Source organism: Mustela putorius, unplaced genomic scaffold, assembly GCF_011764305.1.
Source record: "Mustela putorius furo isolate JIRA1106 unplaced genomic scaffold, ASM1176430v1.1 tig00000698_pilon_pilon_pilon, whole genome shotgun sequence".
Lineage (NCBI taxonomy): Eukaryota > Metazoa > Chordata > Mammalia > Carnivora > Mustelidae > Mustela > Mustela putorius.
The window spans coordinates 5,281,684-5,295,094 of record NW_025421449.1 but is presented as its reverse complement, the minus strand read 5'-3'; the positions used below and the strand labels follow the sequence as shown (position 1 = coordinate 5,295,094).

The window sequence follows — 13,411 nt, the reverse complement described above, 5'->3', positions numbered from 1 at the left end:
ATTCTCACAGAATACACCTGATGGTATTAGTTTAAAAAAGGAACCAAAAAATCTAACACACATTTAGTATGTACTCCTGGAGGCATAGCTTCATAAACACAAATGGTAAGCATTACAGCCTTTAAAGATCAATTTAAAAAGCAATATAGTAAACAGTTACCTTACAAAGATCATGACTATATATCAAAATCAATTTAAAAAACACTTTTCTCATGTAAAAAGCATTTATAGCTTAAGATAAAATGTCCAATGAAAGTATCATACTGGAATCAAACAATTTAGATCAAAGAAGACTAATGTATCCTAGAGGAAAAGGTTCTAGTGGTGACAAAGATGTTGATGATGAAAATTCTGAATGCTCTAAGAAATCAGAGTAAAAAAAGAAGAAAGTACTTTAAAATTATTTCACATAACATGTAGTGAGACTGTGAATGTTCAAAGACCTAAAGTAAAAAAAGAAAAAAAAATTTAATTATTTCACATAATACACGGTTGTAAATGTATGATCTAACTAAATTATAAATACAAAATTGACTTATTTCATACATATCTCAAAGCTTGTAGAATCAAGTTAGCCAAAAAAGCTTTGTAGTATACCATTTCCTTGGAAGAACAAGAAGAGCCTCACATTTGGAAGTCAGGATTATATATATTTGACTAAGTTTCTTCAACTCACTCAACAGTGGCTATTGGTCTGAGCTGGTTTCTAAAACCACAGTACAATACTATAAAATCAATTAGTCAGTGAGTCTTGATAAAGCTACTGAGTTCTTTATAATCAGTTACTGAGTCTTGCAATGGATATCAAGCCTTTTTATCAAAACAAAACTTACTGAATATTTAGTGAGCTGCTTAGTATGACTAAGCACTTAAATGGAAATCAGGAGACTTGAATTCTGGTCCTGTATTGTCAGTAAGTAGCAGTGTAGCCTGCAGAAAGGCATTCTATCATATAAATCTCACATAACTCATTACAAAAAATGGATATTAGTTCTAAGGTTTATTTCTAGAATCAAAGTTCTGTAATTTAAAAGATATAAAAGAAAGTGGCCCTTGAGAAAGGGGCCCTGGGGCACCTGGGTTGTACAGTTGGTTGGGCCACAGACTACCTTTCAGCTAGGGTAGAGCTCAGGGTCCTGGGGTTGAGCTCCACACCGGCTCCATGCTCAGTTGGAGTCTGCTTGAGATTCTCTCTCCCTCCCCCTCTGCCCCTCCCACCCTGTGTACCTGAACCTGCAGACATACTCTTTTCCTCAAATAATTAAATAAATCTGTTTTAAAAATCCATATTTAAAATGCTATCTTTTTTACGAATATTGAAAAAGTAGTAACCATTTAACTTTGTTGTTGGTTCAAGATGTTCTTATTCACATTTTTAAAATTTCTTAATGGACATATAGTTGACACTAGATTCTCCATTTCTTTTTTTCTTTTCTTTTTCTTAAAGATTTTATTTATTCATTTATTTATGAGAGAGAGAGAGAGAAAGCGCACAAGCAAGAGGGACGGGCAGAGAAAAAAACAAACTCCCGAGGAACAGGGAGCCCAACCCAGGGCTCCCAGGACCCTGAGATCATGAGCCCAGCCAAAGGCAAACACTTAACCAACTGAGCCCCCCAGGTGCCCCAGATGTTCTCTATTTAAATTTCGAGTTTCTACTTGCTAGATTTTTTTCCCCTCTCTACAGGTATCAGTTCTTACGTTATTCTTACAAAACAATCTTGATGTTTTCAAAGAACTAAGTTACAACATTAATACTGGATTTAAGAGTTTACTAGATGTTAATGATTTTCTCTAAGGGCTCTGAAGGTGAATTTCTTCTTTTTGTTTTAAGTAAAATCTAGACCCATCAGAGGGCTTGAACTCAAAACTCAGAGGTCAAGAGTCACACCTCTACCAATTAAATGGCAAGGTACCCCTGAACATGCTGTTGAATGTAACTTAAATACTTATAAATCTCACTTGCAGAGAAATTGGGAGTTGTTCTCTAAGACATTACAAAATTTTTACACTAAATCAAAGAGATCAAGGTGTAACAGCCTTCTTTCTAATACTTGTGCTTCATACCCCTTGTATAACTTATTTATTTAATCCCATTTCATCATAATCTGAATTGACAAAAACTTAAACACAATATAAATTTTGTAAGACAAAATTTAAAAATTTAAGGGGATATTGAGACAATTTAATTTCTGACATAAAAAATAGTCATTAATAATTCATTCAATATGAGATGGGAAAACATTCTTTGTATCTAGAACAGCATACAATGCCTGTACAGATTCACCCACTATCTTGGCAGCTATCTTGAAAAGTCAAGAAAATAAATGTGAATCTCTTTTAAACAAGTTTTCCCCATGTCTTCTATAGCACAGCAAACTGACAAAACAATCCTCAGATTAAGTTACTTCTGTCTGTATGTAAGTGGCATGGATACTTCTGAATTTATATATTTGCCTTTAGACATTGTCCCTAATTCCCATCAATTTTAACTTTACTTATCTAAATCTTTATGATATTATTGCAATATTCTATTCAAGGTAATATAAAATTCAGATATTCATAAAAGGAATAAATACTCATAGAACAAAATAGTCCTATTTTCTATAACTACAGATATGTCCAACAATAAGAAAATCCAGTATTACAGAAATCTCCAACTTATGAAACTGTTTTATGGTATAAAGTATTATTAAACTGGAGATTAAATCTCCCTTTAAAAATGAAGTCAGTATCTTTACTGTAAATAGTACCCAGCACGGGGACAGGTAAGTAGGTGAAAAAATATTTACTGAATGAAACAGTGATGCTTTTCTTTTTTATTTTAAATTATTCCATTTACAAAACTAAAACTATGACAGACTGAGAAAGAGCCACAGAAGACTAATGAAACCGTTTCATTATTGGACCATATATAGAGCAAAGTGTAAATTTCATAGCTTTGAATTAATTGGATCCCAAATTTAGTTGGCCTTTCCTATTTAGAATCATCTTTCAGAATCCTCACTATGTAGAACATTAAAAAACAGGAATTTGAGAAAGAACATTCTGCTTTAAAAAGACAAGGGTCGAAGGGGCACATGCACCCGAATGTTTATAGCAGCAATGTCCATAACAGCCAAACTATGGAAAGAACCTAAATGTCCATCAACAGATGAATGGATAAAGAAGATGTGGGGTGTGTGTGTGTGTATATATATATATATATATAAAATGAAATACTATGCAGCCTTCAAAAGAAATGAAATCTTGCCATCGGCAATGACGTGGATAGAACAAGAAGGTAATAGGCTGAGCGAAATTAGTCAATCAGAAAAACACAATTATCATATGATCTCCCTGATATGAGGAATTTGAGAAGCAACATGGGGGGTTCGGGGTAGGGAAGGAAAAAATGAAACATGATGGGATCAGGAGGGAGACAAACCATAAGAGACTCTTAACCTCACAAAACAAACTGAGGGCTGCCAGGAGGATGGGGTAAGGAGAGGGTGGTTGAGTTATGGACATTGGGCAGGGTATGTGCTATGGTGAGTGCTGTGAAGTATGTAAAACTGGTGATTCACAGACCTGTACCCCTGGGGCTAATAATACATTATATATTAATAAAAATTTAAAAAAAAAAAAACAAGGGTCGTGGACATTGCTGACAAATCTTCTCTGTTTTGCTATATGTCCTAATTCCCCAGACAGAGAAATAAATGGTGTTATCTGTGAAGCGTAAGTAACAAAGTTTATATAGAATCTGAATCACCACAGTTTGGGAACTAAGAATATTTTAAATGAAAATATAGTTAATATTTACCACATAAAGTAATACCAAGATATTGTTATCATTGTACTCACTTATTGGTATACATAAAACTACATTTTCAAAAAGCTGACTAATGTGAAGGTGCCAATGCATCTTTCAATATCATGATAAACCAAACTGTCTTTAATAGGTTAAAATTAAGAAGCAATAATGTTTTATGAGAATAAACTATGGAATTATTGATTGAATAATTAAATTTTGTTTTATATCTACATTTTTACAGTATTTTAAAAAGTTTGGCCTTGAGCACAAAGAGATCTTAGTTAAGCTTAACCGTGAAGACAAAAATAAAATTATTTATGGGGAGCCCTCAAAAAGGGCTAGCATTGAATTTTTAAAAAATTAACAGTCTGCTCTAAAAGTGGCATATTCAACTGAGAGTTTTTCTAAAGTGTATAAGTCAAAAATTACAGGGCAGAGAACCAACATCCAAGGAATTAAGACAATCAACTAAGGCTAAAACAATAAACTAACAATACTATCAAGTATAAGACCCCTGGTTATATATATATATATATATACTATAATTGGGCCCTTTCAGCCCTTTAGACCCTCATCATGTTTGCCCACTTAGTTAGCAATTATAATTAAAAAGCTGAAAAAGTATATCTTGTACATCTTGTAATAGGTAAGTATATTGATTTAACAATTTAATTTAGGGAATCTATCATCTCATTCATTAACTTCTTTTTTTCTTTTCTGATCACAGAAATAACATAATCCATTAGAGAAGATTTAAAATACACCTGGGGTGCCTGGGTCGCTCAGTTTGTTAAACGTCGTGACTCTTGATCTCAGGATTGTGGGTTCAAACCCCTCCCCACAGTGGGCTTCATGCCAAAAAAAAATTTTTTAATAAATAAATAAAATAAAGTACACATAAAAGAACAAGAAGCAAATAATATTCATCCATAATTCAGTCACCCAAAAATCTACTATTCTGTAATGTATAAGCAAGCCTTTTCACCTTAATCATCATCATATTAAATCTCTCCCTAAAAACATTTTAAGAACTGCATAATATTCCATACAGTTACTTTAATTGTACAGGAAAAATAACACCATTTAAGATTAATCTAGTTGTACAGTAGCTCCCATTTTAAAATGGCCAACAAAATTTGTGTTTTCTGTAAAATGTATATATATTAAATATTAAGACACAAGTCATGTGGCTATTGATAAGATTCTAGACCCTTTCTACCACCTTTTTAATTGAAATAAAATAAGTAAAGCAAAGAGTAACCTAGAGAATGTCATTTTTATTGCTTTTTAAGCAGTGATAACAGAAAAGGTCTAATAATCTAAATACTCACTCCAATCATTAATTTTTTATTCCAAAGCAATCACATTAGTTTAAAAATTTGAGCTATTAACCTACCATAAGACTACATACCTTAAAAATATGTTTATAAAAAATAAAAAATTTTTTAAAAAAAGACTACATACCTTTAAGAGATTTTCTAATAATTATTGTAGGTTAAGTTATATATCTACCTTTCTCTCCCATTCTCCAGTGTGACCAATGATACCCATTTGGATCACAGCTGGCAAAGATTAGGAACAATACTCATTTTCCTCAGAGTAAACATAACACACAGCTAAATAAATGTGGTGTTAAAAAAAATAGCAACTCCAATATAATCTTACTGGTGTTAATTTATAAAATAGTTACTATATAGCATATTCAAAGAGGAAAAGAAATCTGCAAGAAGAATGTTAAGAACAGGTATATAACAAATTCATAAGATGTTCCAAGTAGCCTGAAAAAAAAAGAAAGAAAGAAAATTCTGGAAAAGTACATATTATTGACATTGAAAACCAATATGTTTTATACTTGATACTATTAATGAGATAAGACTGCACTATCTAAGGTCTCTTTTTTAAGATTTTATTTATTTATTTGAGAGAGAGAGAGCACACACACAAGCAGGGGGAGCAGCAGAGAGAGAGAGAGCAGCAGATTCCCCACTGAGCAGGGAGTCTGATGTGGGGCTCAATCCCAGGACACTGGGATCATGACCTGAGCAGAAGGCAGTCACTTAACCAAATGAGCCACCCAGGTGCCCTTAAGGTCTTTTGTAATATATACAGAAGAGGTAGAAGGGCCGGTATTCATTTAGGCAAAGATATGCAAAACAAACCTTCTTCACTGAAAATGACAAAGAACTGCTAAGAGAAATTTAAGAAGGACTAAATATTGTTAAGATACCAATTCTCCCCAAAATAGGTTCAATATAATAGCCACAAGGACCCTAAAAGGTTTCTCTGAGAAAACTGACAAGCTCATTCTAAAATAAAGGGTCTAATACAACCAAAGCAATCTTCGAAAAGAACAAAGTTGGAGGACTTAACACTAACTGGCTTCAATACTTGCCATAGTCAGTTAATGGACCAAAGAGTGGGAAGTGAGTCGGTGGAACAAGAGACCCACATTCCTATTGTTATTTCATTTCTACAAATACACCAAAGCAATCCAGCGACAAGCAAAGTCTATTCAGCAAATGGAGCTGGAATAACTAGATATCCTGGAATAACACAGATAACTATCCTAGTTATCCATGCAAGAAAAAAAAAAAAAGAACCTCAACTTCTACCTCACATAATATGCAAATATTAATTCATGATAGATCATAAACCTAAACATAAAAGGTAAAGCCATACAGCTTGTAAAGAAAACAATATGAATACTTTCATAAATTAAGGTTTGTTAGATAGATCAAAGAAAGCAATAATCATGAAGAAAAAACTGATAAAATAATTATACTTCATCAAAATCGAAAACTTACTACTCAAATAAAAAAAATTTTAACTTAAAATTTGCTTATCAAACACCATTAAGAAAAAAGCTAAGCCAGGAATAGGGAAGAAAAAATTTGTGAAACTTACATTTCATTATGACTGGTATCCAGAATACATAAAGGATTTTTTTTTCTAAAAGATTTTATTTGTTTATTTGAGAGAGAGAGAGCAAGGGAGTAAGCATGAGCTGGGTGAGGGACAGTGGGAGAAGCAGGCTCTCCACTGAGTAGGGAGCCCGATGCAGGACTTGATCCCCGAACGCCAGGATCACAAACTGAGCCGAAGGCAGTTGCTTAACTGACTAAGCCACCCAGATGTCCCTAGAATATATACTCATCAATAAAAAGAAAAAGCAACCCGATTTTTTCATATTGGCCGAAGATGTGAACACACTCACCAAAGAAAATACAAAGGGCCAATACACAAACGTGTAAGTGTTCAATGTTATTAGTCATCACGGAAATGCAAATTAAACCACAATGAGATACCACTACACACCACCCAGAATAGCTAAAATTAGAAAGACCAACACCACTAAACATTGGTGAAGATGCAGAGCAACTGGAACTCTCACATATTGCTGGTAGAAATGTAAAATGGCGCAACTACTCAAGAAAATCAAGTAGTTTCTTATAGAACCAAAACCACTACTACCCTATTGACTCAGCAATCTACTCCTAATTACCCAGCAGTAAAATATGTTCACAAAACCTTGTACAAAGTTTTCACAGGAGCCAAAAACTGGAAAGGAAATAGCATAGATGCCCACCATAAGAGAAGGGATAAACAAATGGATTAGTAACAAGCAATGAAAAGAAATTAATATATGGATAAATGTCAAAAACATTATACTGAGCAAAAGAAGTATTATATAAAACAGGATATAGATATATATATACACATATATGATTCCATTTATAAGAAATTCTAGAACAGAGAAAACTTAATCTATGGTGGAAAAAATCATAACAGTTATCTCTGGGAGCAAAAAAGCAGAGAAACTACAAAGAGGCATAAAGAAACATTCTGGGGTGGTGATGAAGCTTTGCATCTAGAGGTTTGGGTTACAAACATTTATTTTTGTTAATTTTTATTTTTTTAAGATTTTATTTTTAAGTAATCTCCATAACCAACATGGGCCTCGAACTCATGACCCTGAGATTAAGAGTCATATATTCCACTGACTGAGCCAGCCAGGTGCCCCAGGTTACAAACATTTATGCACTGGTCAAAACTCAACAAATGTATACTTAAAATGTATGCATTTCATTGCATGAAGTTTTCATGTAAAGGAGATAAATTCTATAAAGTATTGACCTGTAGTTGATACACATTTTAAAATATTTAGAGGATAACATACTGATGTCTGCAGTTGCATTAAAAAAAACTGATAAAGAAATAAATGAATGGATAGAAGAATGAACAGACAGGTAATGCTAATGATAAAATCTAGTTGGTGGGTATGAGTGAATAAATACTGCATATTTAAAATTTTTCATAATAAAATCTAACTAAAAAAATCAGTCTACCCATAGGAATACCCAAAGTACCCATAGGAGTGAACTTTACCATATTTAGTATGTGAAATTTTAAATGAATTAACACACTATATAGGTTATATACAAAATAATATGAATATATTCTTTAAAAGCAGTTTTCTGTTGTCTTTAGTATTAATCATAGCCTACAAAGCCCAAAGGAACCTTAGGTTGACTACCCAATTTTGAAACCAAAAGAACTCTGTTATCAGACCTATAAATAACAAGTAACCAACCAATGGTACAGTGAAAATCACCTACCCTCACTGATTTATACTTGGCCACAAAGAAAGAAACTGAAGAAAATTTGACAATATACTTGACAACCCACTATGGAGATTATAATCAAATGAGGACAGAACAAATATGAAAACTAAAAAACTAGCATAACAATGGGATATACCAACTGTAAAAATTCTTGAAGAAAACATCTCCCTACACATTGGTCCTACCATTTTAAGACTAACACTTATTACAATGTCTTCAATATGAAATAAGAAATAAAATAATTTAGAAAAGGTTTTTAAAGAATAATTTTAAAAAGTACTTTAAGGAATAGATTTTAAAGAATTTTTTTGAGAAAAAAATATTATGTGTGTAGACTTTTTATTTGAGTATAGTTGACACACAATGTTACATTAGTTTCAGCTGTACAACAGTGATACAACTTTATAAGTTTTTCTATGCTCACCTCAAGCGTAGCTACCATGTCACCACACAATGGTATTAAAATATCATTAACTATATTCCCTATGCTGTATCTAAAAATAATAGTCTTAAAGAACTCTATCACAAAAATTATTCTCCATACAGATGTATACAAATTGAAGACTGCATTAAACTAAACCATAAGGGACCTGAGTTCAATGTTAAAATATCTTTAACATTAGGGATTATCAAACATTAGGGAAATCCCCAAGCAGCATATGAAATTCACCAATATATTTATTAATTGGATAGAACCCTAACTATTACCAAGAATAAGCGTGGTCAAACCTGAAGGTGTACAGCCAGGCACAGATTCCTCAAATTCTTAATTCTACAGTATTATTTGACATTCAGTGTTTGCATAATAATTAAGGTCATCAGAACTTTCTTACTTCACAATGGGAAAAAGAAAGCAGACTAACTAGAAAATAGAAGCATATAAATTCTTTTTTTAGCTGTCCTCTTTGGACAATGTCATGATACTGAAATGATTAAGACGATTTTTTTAAAAATTCCCGAACCTGTCATTTTTAAATAAACCTCCAAGTTTCTATGAAGTAATAATCTTTAAAATACTACAACAGAGCAGAAAAATAGCCATGGAGGTATCCCAGAATCATAAGTTCAAGTTATTTCTATCTGAAAGAACCCTAAGAACATTAAAATTTTAAAAAGGAACAAAATTTTGTATATTTAAAGTGCTTTGCCTTATGCCAATCAATACTAGGCATTTAACTTTTCATAAAGAAACCAAATTAGATTTCACCATCTTAAGCATGAGGGTGGGGAAGTCAACTGAGTAAAAGCTAAAACTAGAAACAATTTAATATTTTATGTGAGGAAAGATCATGAAATTACGTATTTCCTAATATGCACATGGTCTAGATGATAGAATAAAATATTACATGTTTTAACATGCATGCAGGAAGAATTATTACTAATGTTAACTGTATGTAATGTAAATTATACTATTCTTACTAGAATTAAGGTCATAGTGTTAATTATATTTTTATATTTCACATAATTTAAAAAATCAGATTGTTTACATACATCTCCATAGAGGAGTAAACTATGTACCACCTAGGGCTTAATGTACTTACAATTCCTTGTGTTTGTCCTCAGCCAAGATCTGGTCATTCGGCTTAAGAGAATACCTGTAAAACAAAACAAAAAAATACTGGTCATATAAACATATAAGCACATTTGGCTCATGGACATCTCACTATGGTTATCAACATACAGCCAGTTAAACCCCATCGAACAAGCACTACCATAGTGTTACAAGTCTCTGTCTTCACTGATAAAACATTAATGTCTAAGTTCTTTGTTGTTCTGTTAGTCACTTCTGCAGACACCATCCAAAGAACTGAAGTAGGATCAACCTGACCTTCAAAAACACAAGGTATCTTCAGTAGTGAATGATCTGTAATGTTACATTCATCCAGCAGTTCAAAATTCAAGAAACTGCCACAGTAAGTATTTAAGCATTCACAAAAGAATATGCATTCATTCATTAAATACACAGTAAAAATCTGTGTACCACACTATGTCCTAGGTAGTGTGACTTAGAAGGAGAAATAAGTTTCTGAGTTCCTTGACTAAACCATTTATAAGCTTAATAACAACAAGCAATTATTTCATTTCTTTAAATCTTACTTTCCCCGTCTATAAAACAGAGGCTGCTATGAATATTAGAACAGGTATCTTCCAAATTACCATATATTTGTCATGTTAAAGGTAAACAGATTTCCGAGCAGTACACAGAAAAAAATAAACAACAGACTTCAAATTCCACTTGTATTCAACCCTTTTCTAAAAACTAAGCTCCCTGACAATGGGTCAGAAGTTCAAGTGGAAACGTTATATAGATTCTCCTTTCTTACCTCCCCTCTCATAAATGCCTTTACTCACTTGACAAAAAGAATGGCATCCTGAATAGACCTGTACTGCAGTGACTGGGGTATATAAAAAGCTCTGAAGTGCTAAATGAGAAATGGTTCATAATATTTTTGTCTGCAAAATCTCTTTAAGTGAAGTACCATAAACTGACTACAGAGTTTACTGTTTGATACATTATTTCTATAAATAACTAAGTTACAAATTATAAATGGGGAGCTGTCACAGGATGTTCTATTTTCAGATATACTACGGAATGGGGCACAAGTTGATTATACTTTTCTTTAAAAACTTTATCTTTGGGCACCTGGGTGGCTCAGTGGGTTACACCTCTGCCTTTGGCTCAGGTCATGATCTCAGAGTCCTGGGATGGAGCCCCACATCGGGCTCTCTGCTCAGCAGGGATCTTGCCACCCCCTTTTTCTCTGCCTGCCTCTCTGCCTACTTGTAATCTCTCTGTCAAATAAATAAAATCTTCAAAAAAAAAAGTTTATCTTTTCCATTCCATTTACATGATTAAAGATTGCATTACTTGTCAGGAAGAATCCTATGAAGTAAAGCTAAGAGAGTTTCCAAAAAAAAAAAAAAACAAGAAAGAGTGTCAACTTATTCCCTCCAAGCAACAAATTAAAAACAAAGTTCCTTGTCTTTCATTTATCTACTGAGGATTAAATATCAGAACATGGTTGTCACAGAAACACAAGTCAAATCATTTATTTGACTTTATCAAGAAAGTAAATCTGCTATGTTTGACAATGAAGAACAATTGTACCAATGACTCCAAGGCAGACAACAGTCTTCAACTGAATGAATGGTTTTGACTAAAACATGTTTAAGGCACTCAGTAAAAACATATTAACAAGAAAAATCCTTTTGACATAGGTATCAACAATATTACAATCAACAATATTTAACTTTCCCTAGCATCTCCTAAAATGTTTAGGTAAACTATAAGTAAAACACTAATAGATATAATTACTAGCTATTTAGGAAGCCTTATTAAAACCTTTTTCAGTGTATTTCTTAAAACTAAATGTCTCTAATGACTCTAATGACTGGGAAGTCCAGTGATTTTCAATTCTTTGCTTCTAACAAAACTGAGAAAGGACCTAAGAAAATAATCAGCTGGTAGACAAATAAAAATAATTTTTGATGATAGGCCATTTGATAATAGAGAAGCTCAAACAACTGAGTGCTGCTGAAATAAAACTCTGCTCATTACCAACCAATTAATTATGTGAACACATCTCTCAGGACTTCCACCTGTCAGGGAGCAAGAATTCCTCATCTGTTTCTCAGGAGACAAGAACTCCTGTCCCCTTCAAGGTCCTTCTAGATGGACTAAGAATCAAATTGACAAATTAAAAGAAGAAAATCAAATGTAATGGACATACATATGAGGAATTCACATAGACATGGAAATGCCAAAGATGTCAAACAAAATGAGGTATATGTACCATTCTGAAATAAGGAGAAGGAAGTAGGGACCTGGGATTACAAGGAAAGAATGCACTTTATAGGGAGATAAGAAGAGATGCTTGGGGGCACCTGGCTGACTCAGTTGGTTAAGCGTTTGACTCAATTTCAGTTCAAGTTATGACCTCAGGGTGTTGAGATGGAGGGCTCTTGGCTGAGCTTGGAGCCTGCTTAGGTTTCTCTCTCTCCTTCTCCCTCTGCTCCTCCTTGCTTTCTCTCTCTCCCTCTCTCTCAATTAAAAAAATATATATGTGTGTCGTAATTTGATGTTTTCCCTATCATATAAATGTGTCACTCAGATATAATTTATCTGTTAATGACTCTTATTCTGGGAAAGATTCCCCAGTTCAGACTCTTCCTTGAGGTTAAGGGAGGGACAATAGTTTCTCATGAACCCACAGGGTCTCAAGTGCCTTCAAGTCAAAATAATTCACATGCCAAAGTGGCACATTCTGAGGAAGCGCCTATCTGAACCTCTTCACATTTCAAAAAGAAAAAAAGGGAAATAAAAATGATGCTGAGCAGCACTGCATATTATTATCCAAGAAAGGCTGAACTAAATGAAAAAACTTAGTTTCACCCACCTCATTAAAAGATGCATTTCCAATAAAATGTTTTGTTTAATAATTATTTAACAAAATTTTAATACAGTTATGTTGTTTTATGAAGTATACATTAGTTATAACTTAATGACTAGGAGGTATTTTAAAATTCAATTTGCATGCATAAAAATATATTATCTTCATTATATATGCATATTATATTAAATAAAAAGATAATTTGCACACAAAAATACATTACAGAAGGATAAAATCTGGTGGTAAAAAAATTTATAGAAATACAAATTTAAACACAGAAAGGAATATGAAATTTTTCAGGAGAAAGAGCTTATTTTTGTCTTTTTTATAAATGGATGATGGTAAAATAAATTTTTTTAAATAAATGGATGATGGTAGATAGCAAACATTACAATAAAAAATCATAAATTTTAACTTAATGAGTGAGGAAGTTTATTAAAGTTTATTAAAACATTTTTATGAAAATTAAAATGTTTGAAACCAGTGGATTTGATTCTATGTCTTAGCAAAGTGTTTTGAAAATGCACAACTCAACAGCAACTCAACCAATGTTACTTTCCCTCTCCGGCTGGCTAGTGATAAAGAATAACAAACATTTCCTG

The 13,411-nt window shown here is 32.7% G+C and overlaps 1 protein-coding gene across 2 annotated transcripts in view; it reads right to left on the bottom strand.

The window, feature by feature from the left end:
• Positions 1–13,411, bottom strand: part of ADK (adenosine kinase) — a 531,050-nt gene that overhangs the window by 449,519 nt on the left and 68,120 nt on the right. For both annotated transcript variants that reach the window (XM_004769366.3, XM_004769367.3), the window contains exon 3: positions 9,960–10,013. In XM_004769366.3, coding sequence (XP_004769423.1) covers positions 9,960–10,013 — 54 coding nt within the window. The remainder of the gene's footprint in view (positions 1–9,959; positions 10,014–13,411) is intronic.